General features: G+C 37.9%; 1 protein-coding gene across 1 annotated transcript; it reads right to left on the bottom strand.

Moving 5' to 3' along the window:
• Positions 1 to 697: 697 nt before the first annotated feature.
• On the bottom strand, positions 698 to 8,901 carry yipf6 (Yip1 domain family, member 6). Its single transcript, XM_047392945.1, has 3 exons — positions 8,785 to 8,901; positions 8,309 to 8,699; positions 698 to 1,513 (listed from the first exon to the last, which is right to left on the bottom strand). Exons 2-3 carry the CDS (start codon positions 8,645 to 8,647, stop codon positions 1,166 to 1,168), a joined length of 687 nt encoding a protein of 228 aa, XP_047248901.1. The 5' UTR covers positions 8,648 to 8,699; positions 8,785 to 8,901; the 3' UTR covers positions 698 to 1,165.
• Between the last annotated feature and the right edge of the window lie 1,898 nt (positions 8,902 to 10,799).

Raw genomic sequence — 10,799 nt, 5'->3', positions numbered from 1 at the left:
CAATTTTATAAAGTGTACTGTTTTGGGACGTAAATGTAAAAAATAAAAATGTTTAGAATAAACGATGATTGCTCCACAACTAATAATGTATCAAAATCAATTTTTGCCCAAGTCAAGGCTCTAACACCCACATCCAAAATATTCCACTTTACTGTTTATTTTTTGGAAAATATTACTTTTTTTGTTTTTTTTTTGCCTTAAAAACAATTCAGCGTTTTTGGTCGGAAAGGGCATAAAAACATAAAAGACTTAAAATAAATAAGACAAACTTTATATTTATATTTATGAATAAGTCTGAAGTTGCTGAAAAGTTTTGATACAGAGAAAGCAAAAAAAAACCACAACCCTATATTAAATTTTTAATACACCGTTATAAGCGGTACCATTTTGGGAAATAATAATGCATCAAAATCAATATTGTTATAAATTTTTGACCCAGTCAAGGCTGTAACACCCACATCCAAAATATTTCACTTTTGGAAAACATGGCATATTTAGTGTTGTCATTCCCCCTGTTGAGGTCAAATAATGCTATCACTGATCCCCCTCGAGAGGTACCGTTTTGGGACCTAAGGGTAAAAAGTGTTTGTTCAAAATAAAGTTGCCTCAAGAGTTAAACTACTGTGACAGTAAAGAAAGTACCTGATGCCATATACAATACCATTAAAAAACGTGAAATATAGGAGTCATAAAAAAGTTTTTGTTTGCAACTAACCTTTTTTTTTTATTTGTAGGTCTTGTGCAGATGAAAACTGCACAAGATATTGCAAAAAAAGATATTGCAACACAGTGAGTAAGCCACAGAAAAAAACTACAATTTAATTCAATTTTTTCAATAAATCTTTTGATGATTAGTTAAATGCAAAAAACAGTCATAAAAACAACTTTTTTGAAATAGACTATTGTTCTTGGGGGAAAAAACAACTCTCGAATTATAAAACATTGGGAACAATTTTGCAATCACAGTGAAGCGAAATAAGAAAACAAAAACACCTAATATAAACAAGATCTTTTACCTCTCTTTAGCTAAAGCGCTGTTTTGACAAGTCAATGGAATTATGTTCTGAATTCCATTTCACCTGCACACAGTCATCAGTAGTTCCCCATTTTTAAACATGATTTAGGTTTCTGTTTTAGTTCTCTCACTTAACAAAACACTTCCGTGTCATTTTCCTGGTGAAAATGTCAAGATCATCCACCCTATTACAAAGTAGAAGAGAAACACTGGATATATCACAAGTGCCTTGCGGTTGGACAGTTGACTATCTGCAAGGAAGGCCGTGGAAGCAAAGGTGGACCACCCAAAAGACGCCGTGACCACTGTAAGACGCACGGCGAAGCTCACTGTCCCCGAACCACTGAGCAGGACTATCCGACACACAACTAGGGCCATTGTCAGGGGCATGATGCAGTACCCCAGCACACACAGGCTCTGGAAGAAAGAGATGGTTCCACCCAGAAGCTTGGAGTTGAGAGTGATGACGATGGAGCCGAACCAAATGATAACAAAGACCTGGAACAAGAGACACATTTTAAAAGGAAAGTAGTCAAAATTACAAATTCAAAACCACTAAAACATTTCAAAATACCATGGGTGAGTCATAGGTGCCTTCATTATGTTGTAAAATGGGGGAACAAATATTGTAAAATCTGGAGCATCACCCTATTGTATATTTTTCATTTTAATAACCAGATTTCAAGAGTTACAGCTCACTTTTGGTAAAAAAAATAAAATAAAATCCACGGGAGGCTGTTTTTGTACCAATGTTGAGGATCAACAGAAAACTGGCCAAGTTTGGTCACAGGTGTAGACATGCAATACCATGAAAAGGTTTCTAATGTATTTTAGCAGATTTATGGTGAGTGCGGGAGATAAAACGGATAAGGGCATTGTGAGGGGTCATTATTTATTTATTTTGGGAAAAGAAATAGAACAGGTAGTACTGTGCACAATGAAAACGTTACACAATTTCGAGATTACCTCTACTGTGTTCTAACTCAGAGGAATTATATTTTACAGATCTCATTGAAGCCATTCCCAACTGGCCAAATATTCATGTTATTCTCTGCTAAAATTAATTATGGCCAATATTTCATGACCAATCAAATGCAATTTCTGCCTTATATTACCATGTTTTACTCTGAGAGAATGTATTTCACAGATCTCACTGAATGCACTCTGTCCAAAATGGCTAAAATAGCCAAAAATCTGGGTTTTGCCACAGATTGATTATGGCATATTTCCTGACCACTGACATGCAATTTCTGATATGGCTCTGTTTCACACTGAAGAATTATATTTTACTGATCTCACTGAGCACAGACCCTCCCACATTGAAAAAGTTCCCAAAAGTACAATTTGTGGGTATTTCACCTGCCAAAAACTGATCATAGCTTATTCCATAACCCATGGAATTGGATTTCTGCTTAAATTAGCTTTTTTTTATTCAGGGGGATCAAATTTAACAGATCTTTCTCAGCACAGACCCTCCCACACTGAAAAGCTTCCCCAAAAGTACAATTTGGGGGTATTTGACCTGCCAAAAATTAAACATGGCTTATTCTATGGCCCATGGAATCGGATTTCTGCATAAAATGGCTCTGTACAGCCCTGTGAGATTATATTTTTCCAATCTTACTGAACACAGCACATCCCACACTACATAAAATGCACAATATGGACAAAATAGGACTATTTCCCTTGCCAGTGATCATGGCATATTTTCTTGTTTCCACACTGAAAAAGGTCAACAAATGGACCAAATAAGACTATTTCACCTGCCAAAAATTGATAATGGCATATTTTCTTACCCATGAAACACTATTTCTGTCTAAAATGACTATTTTATTCAGAGTAGGATTATAAATTACAGATCTTGCTACAAACAATTGTTTCCACACTGAAAACGTTCCCCAAATGGACCAAATAGGACTATTTCACCAGCCAAAAACTGATTATGGCATATTTTTCCCGTATTCTGTATTGTCTGACTAGCTGGTCGCAGGTATGCAAAACAGTCTTAAAGCCTCTTCAATCAACCTTCAAAAGTGCAATAAAAATTCATGACAAGAAATGTAGACAGTATCACCACTGTCATATTCTTTAAAAAAATAAAAAAATTTTAATTTTAATAACCTTATGCATGCAAACATTTGCTTACATTTTAAAATTATTCATGCCCCTCCTCTAAGAAGGTATGTCAGACTGAACTCAGAAAAAACAACTAGAGTAACAAGGGCAACCTCTAGAGGAGAGTGCAGCATTCCAGAATGTAAGACATCTTTTGCTAAATCTGCCTTCTCTGTTGTTGCCATGAGTCGGTGGAATACATTACCAACTGAGATTATAACATGTACAAGTTTCTCAATGTTTGCAGATTTGACAAAGAAATGGCTTTTATCAAAGCAGGTCTGCACTCATTAGTGATGAATGTGTGTAAATGAAAGTGTAGTTGGTTCTTTTGGAAAGTATGTGAGAGTGCGAAACTGTATGTGTGTATGAACAAATAGGTATGTTTATTTTATAGGTGCAAGCGTGTGATAGAGAAATGATAAAGTCCTTAATAACTGGTGTAACTGAGGGGCGAGGTCTGTTACGATTGTGTTGTATGATTAACATCAACCTGTCAAGGGACTACAGGTGGAAATTAGCATCTTTTGCTAATTTAACCTGGCACCATGCATATTTCCTATTTTTAGGTCAATGTATTGCTGTGCACTGTCCCTGTACAAATAAAAAAAAATCAATCAATCAATCAAACAATTTTCTTACCCATGAAAAGCAATTTCTGTCTAAAATGACTTTATTTCATTCAGAGGGATTTTAATTTACTGATCTTGCCACATATAATCATTCCCATACTAAAAAAAGCCCAGCATGGACAACATGAGAGTATTTCACCTGCCAAAAATTTATCACAGCTTATTCTTAGATACATGAAATGCTATGTATGCCTGAAATGACTCTTGTCTCAACTTGAGGGGAGATATTGTACAGATTTGACTGAATTTATGAAGTCATTCCCTCCAAAATATTTATTAAATGGGCTAAAGTCTTGGTTTTTCTCTGCCAAAAAGTATTTATACCACAATGTATTAAAGAGAAGGACTAATCTGCCCTAAAATTTGTGTTTTTCTTTCCTGTGGATTTTAATTATCCACATCAAAGCGCACTTTGTCCATTGCATCATGTTAGAAAAATTGCCAAAACTGTTCCATTTAGTTATCACGTTCTTAAAACTGACCTGTGTTTTTTCAGTGCAATTTTTCTTTGACATTTCACCGCATCTTTTCCCATTGAACTTTATCACATTGTAAGACCTTTTCAAAATAAGAGAATTAAGTTTGAATATATTCCAAACAAAAATAATAATGCACATAATTACAGCTATTGTTCAAACATTAATTATATGAACTTTTGATGTTACTTTGTATTTTTAATTATCAATTTTTATTGTACCACACATTTAACTTTTTTATATCATTTTAGTTTTATTAGGCAAGGTAACAGTCCTTGCTAACTGTTCATTGGTCAGTACTCTTAATTGGCAAATTATCATTTATGTTGCCTCAAAAACGAGAAGAAATAGCATTTTTTGTAGGATGCGACACTATATAACGACATTTCGACTTATAAACATCAAGGTACTTTCCCCCCGGACTTTTCGTCTTCTAAGAAGTGGAATTTTCACCGAAAATCGCAGAGCTTCGAGGTCCAAGGTCAGTTAGTAGTCTAGGTTGTTATGCGCGTATTACTTGCGCACATTACCTGATTGAATTAAATGGTTTTCAATGATCTTTGACAGTTTCTTGTGGAATGTACAGGGGTTGGACAATGAAACTGAAACACCTGTCATTTTAGTGTTGGAGGTTTCATGGCTAAATTGGACCAGCCTGGTAGCCAGTCTTCATTGATTGCACATTGCACCAGTAAGAGCCGAGTGTGAAGGTTTAATTAGCAGGGTAAGAGCACAGTTTTGCTCAAAATATTGAAATGCACACAACATTATGGGTAACATACCAGAGTTCAAAAGAGGACAAATTGTTGGTGCACGTCTTGCTGGCGCATCTGTGACCAAGACAGCAAGTCTTTGTGATGTATCAAGAGCCACGGTATCCAGGGTAATGTCAGCATACCACCAAGAAGGACGAACCACATCCAACAGGATTAACTGTGGACGCAAGAGGAAGCTGTCTGAAAGGGATGTTGGGGTGCTAACCCGGATTGTATCCAAAAAACATAAAACCACGGCTGCCCAAATCACGGCAGAGTTAAATGCGCACCTCAACTCTCCTGTTTCCACCAGAACTGTCCGTTTGGAGCTCCACAGGGTCAATATACACGGCCGGGCTGCTATAGCCAAACCTTTGGTCACTCATGCCAATGCCAAACGTCGGTTTCAATGGTGCAAGGAGTGCAAATCTTGGGCTGTGGACAATGTGAAACATGTATTGTTCTCTGATGAGTCCACCTTTACTGTTTTCCCCACATCCGGGAGAGTTACTGTGTGGAGAAGCACCAAAGAAGCGTACCACCCACACTGTTGCATGCCCAGAGTGAAGCATGGGGGTGGATCAGTGATGGTTTTGGCTGCCATATCATGGCATTCCCTTGGCCCAATACTTGTGCTAGATGGGCGCGTCACTGCCAAGGACTACCGAACCATTCTTGAGGACCATGTGCATCCAATGGTTCAAACATTGTATCCTGAAGGCGGTGCCGTGTATCGGGATCACAATGCACCAATATACACAGCAAGACTGGTGAAAGATTGGTTTGATGAACATGAAAGTGAAGTTGAACATCTCCCATGGCCTGCACAGTCACCAGATCTAAATATTATTGAGCCACTTTGGGGTGTTTTGGAGGAGCGAGTCAGGAAACGTTTTCCTCCACCAGTATCACGTAGTGACCTGGCCACTATCCTGCAAGAAGAATGGCTTAAAATCCCTCTGACCACTGTGCAGGACTTGTATACAGGTCCTTCTCAAAATATTAGCATATTGTGATAAAGTTTATTATTTTCCATAATGTAATGATGAAAATTTAACATTCATATATTTTAGAGTCATTGAACACTAACTGAAATATTTCAGGTCTTTTATTGTCTTAATACGGATGATTGTGGCATACAACTCATGAAAACCCAAAATTCCTATCTCACAAAATTAGCATATTTCATCCGACCAATAAAAGAAAAGTGTTTTTAATACAAAAAACATCAACCTTCAAATAATCATGTACAGTTATGCACTCAATACTTGGTCGGGAATCCTTTGGCAGAATGACTGCTTCGATGCGGCGTGGCATGGAGGCAATCAGCCTGTGGCACTGCTGAGGTCTTATGGAGGCCCAGGATGCTTCAATAGCGGCCTTTAGCTCATCCAGAATGTTGGGTCTTGAGTCTCTCAACGTTCTCTTCACAATATCCCACAGATTCTCTATGGGGTTCATGTCAGGAGATTTGGCAGGCCAATTGAGCACAGTGATACCATGGTCAGTAAACCATTTACCAGTGGTTTTGGCACTGTGAGCAGGTGCCAGGTCGTGCTGAAAAATGAAATCTTCATCTCCATAAAGCTTTTCAGCAGATGGAAGCATGAAGTGCTCCAAAATCTCCTGATAGCTAGCTGCATTGACCCTGCCCTTGATAAAACACAGTGGACCAACACCAGCAGCTGACACGGCACCCCAGACCATCACTGTTTGTGGGTACTTTACACTGGACTTCTGGCATTTTGGCATTTCCTTCTCCCCAGTCTTCCTCCAGACTCTGGCACCTTGATTTCCGAATGACATGCAGAATTTGCTTTCATCCGAAAAAAGTACTTTGGACCACTGAGCAAAAGTCCAGTGCTGCTTCTCTGTAGCCCAGGTCAGGCGCTTCTGCCGCTGTTTCTGGTTCAAAAGTGGCTTGACCTGGGGAATGCGGCACCTATAGCCCATTTCCTGCACATGCCTGTGCACGGTGGCTCTGGATGTTTCTACTCCAGACTCAGTCCACTGCTTCCGCAGGTCCCCCAAGGTCTGGAATTGGCCCTTCTCCACAATGTTCCTCAGGGTCCGGTCACCTCTTCTCGTTGTGCAGCGTTTTCTGCCACACTTTTTCCTTCCCACAGAGGTGCCTTGATACAGCACTCTGGGAACAGCCTATTTGTTCAGAAATTTCTTTCTGTGTCTTACCCTCTTGCTTGAGGGTGTCAATAGTGGCCTTCTGGACAGCAGTCAGGTCGGCAGTCTTACCCATGATTGGGGTTTTGAGTGATGAACCAGGCTGGGAGTTTTAAAGGCCTCAGGAATCTTTTGCAGGTGTTTAGAGTTAACTCGTTGATTCAGATGATTAGGTTCATAGCTCGTTTAGAGACCCTTTTAATGATATGGTAATTTTGTGAGATAGGAATTCTGTTTTTTCATGAGCTGTATGCCAAAATCATCCATATTAAGACAATAAAAGACCTGAAATATTTCAGTTTGTGTGCAATGAATCTAAAATATATGAATGTTAAATTTTCATCATTACATTATGGAAAATAATGAACTTTATCACAATATGCTAATATTTTGAGAAGGACCTGTATGTCATTCCCAAGACAAATTGACGCTGTATTGGCCGCAAAAGGAGGCCCTACACCATACTAATAAATTATTGTGGTCTAAAACTAGGTGTTTCAGTTTCATTGTCCAACCTCTGTATCATTGGTCTTTATGTGTATGCGATGCCACAACCTAAAAATATCCAGTACCTTAATTTTAACTGATACTGCTGTCGCTAGATGCTAACTAAGCTTGTTTATGACACAACAGTCAGTTTCAAGGGAAAAATTAACGTTATGGTAATCTACTATGAAACTAATTGAATGGAGATTATGGAGATAAAGTAATAAATTACACAATAGCCTAACTTCTGCAAATTGTGCCATAACCATACTCACCTCAAGAATGTATTACTTGGTAATGAGTGCACTTCTGCTCTCAGTCTGGAAAATAGTTTAACTTAATCATTGTGACAAATTATTCTCAATGCAAATGTTCAATAATATGCCATAACCTCACAATTTCAAAATATACTGTCACAGAATTTACCCCATACGTGTAAAACTACATCACTAATTTAAAGAATTTGTAGCAGTTATTGATAGTTTTATCAGGTTAACAAAATTAACCTCATACATTACCCGAGTCCTGCTTGTAACTTTACAACACGCAATTACAAGAAAGGTCAGGGGTAATATTTTAGAGGATTAATTACTGATACGAATGTTTACAATGTTGTGTCAGAACTGACAGAATGTTAAAAAGCTTCGTTACCTCGGCAAACTGCGGTCCTCCCTGGTCGTGGCTGTCGGCTGCGCCGCCTTGAAGCAGCAGAGCCAACGTGACGCAGAGCAGCAGAGGACCCCACAGGTCCCAGTCCCGCAACAGAGCCGAACTCCGCTTTGGGTACAGCACGTGAATGAATTTATTCCCCACCGCTCGGAGATCACGCAGAATAGTTTCCTTCACCGGCTCGTCCAATGTGGAAAACTCATCGTCTCTTGTGGATGGGCCGGGGGGGGCGGTAATATCCCCTTCCACAGGTATCTCTTCCGATATGGAGACGTTTGAGAGCCCAGCGAACGGCCTACTGGCATCCTCAGCTGACGCCATCTCTTTTGCAGTCGAGCTAACAACCAGCACCAGCAGCCAGAGTATCCTTTGCCTTCAGACAAAACGAGTAGAGTTTACTGAAAACATACGAAACACAGCAGTGAAAACATGAGCTACTATTCTAAATAAACCCAGACTTTCAGGCGCTGATCCGATAATACATTTGCTCCACGTCAGCTGAGGATTGTTTACTTCCGCAGTACATCGGCTGATGACTTTTTACTTCCGCACTACGTAGCTTTTGGTGCGTTCACATATCCCTGCGACTGTTCAATTCACTCTGTATTTCTTTTTTTTTTACTTAAAAACAGAGACAGAACAAATTGCCAGACGACAACATATCTTATTTTTCTGTCATCTTTGCACATAGTGTCGCATTTCAAGAGTCCCTTTTGTTCAGAAGGTCTAATGAATCTAAAAATGTTTTAATCGGATTTTTTTTTTTTTTTTTTATCATCTGCTGTTGTATACGGTGGCCGTGGGGTGCAAAACACTTTTACAAGTACCGAAACAAATTTACATTTCAGAAAACACTTTTACATTTAAGAAAACAAATTTACATTTCAGAAAACAATTTAACAAGATGCGAAACAAATTTACATTTCAGAAAACAAATTTACATTTCAGAAAACAATTTAACAAGATGCGAAACAAATTTACATTTCAGAAAACAAATTTACATTTCAGAAAACAATTTAACAAGATGCGAAACAAATTTACATTTCAGAAAACAAATTTACATTTCAGAAAACAATTTAACAAGATGCGAAACAAATTTACATTTCAGAAAACAAATTTACATTTCAGAAAACACTTTTACATTTCAGAAAACACTTTTACATTTCAGAAAACACTTACATTTCAGAAAACAAATTTACATTTCAGAAAACAATTTAACAAGATGCAAAACAAATTTACATTTCAGAAAACAATTTAACAAGATGCGAAACAAATTTACATTTCAGAAAACAAATTTACATTTCAGAAACAATTACATTTCAGAAAACATTTAACAAGATGCGAAACAAATTTACATTTCAGAAAACAAATTTACATTTCAGAAAACAAATTTACATTTCAGAAAACAATTTAACAAGATGCGAAACAAATTTACATTTCAGAAAACAAATTTACATTTCAGAAAACAATTTTTAACAAGATGCGAAACAAATTTACATTTCAGAAAATAAATTTACATTTCAGAAAACAAATTTATATTTCACAAAACAAATTTACATTTCAGAAAACACTTTTACATTTCAGAAAACAAATTTACATTTCAGAGAACACTTTTACATTTCAGAAAACAAATTTAAATTTCAGAAAACACTTTTACATTTCAGAAAACCAATTTACATTTCAGAAAACCAATTTACATTTCAGAAAACAATTTAACAAGATGCGAAACAAATTTACATTTCAGAAAACAAATTTACATTTTGGAAAACAAATTTGCATTTCAGAAAACAAATTTACATTTCAGAAAACAAATTTACATTTCAGAAAACACTTTTACATTTCAGAAAACAAATTTACATTTCAGAAAACACTTTTACATTTCAGATGATCAACCGGAAAGGGAATGTACCAACGCCGAGGCCGAGGCAGCCTCAGGGGCTGCATCCTTCGAAGGCCGTATTTGTAGGCCGATTACATTACAGCGCGCCGACGAAGGCTGTCCCAATTCATGAATCATTCCGAGCAAATGATGCTGAAAAATGTGTCCTTATTTTGCCCGATTTGAAGGATGGGTCGTGAGCATCCTTCGCGGCCCATCATTTCCCATCATTCATTGCGGGTCGAAGCGGATTGGTCAAGCAGGGGAAGCCATGGCGGACCATAGCAACAAAAGCTGTGAGTAAATTGTGGAAAATTACACTTTCTGTGACACAAATTAACTTCTACAATGTTTTTAGTGCGGGAATATAACTATGTAGACGTGAAATATCTGCTTGATTTATCTAGACATCGCTTAATTTCAAACGTGCTCCGACGTTCGGAGTTTTCCGTTCCCGGCGTAGTAACCAGTTCGCCTCGCCAGCCCTACCGGCGGTGAGGCGAGCTAGCCCGGTAGAGATCTGACCGGACTATCGGCACTAAGCTCCCGCTGGCAGTCATCACAGTGAACGTTTAACACAAGTGATTTCTAACA

This window comes from Girardinichthys multiradiatus, chromosome 19 (genome assembly GCF_021462225.1).
Source record: "Girardinichthys multiradiatus isolate DD_20200921_A chromosome 19, DD_fGirMul_XY1, whole genome shotgun sequence".
NCBI classification, from domain to species: domain Eukaryota; kingdom Metazoa; phylum Chordata; class Actinopteri; order Cyprinodontiformes; family Goodeidae; genus Girardinichthys; species Girardinichthys multiradiatus.
Note: the sequence above shows the minus strand (reverse complement) of the source record. Positions and strands in the feature narration are given on the sequence as shown.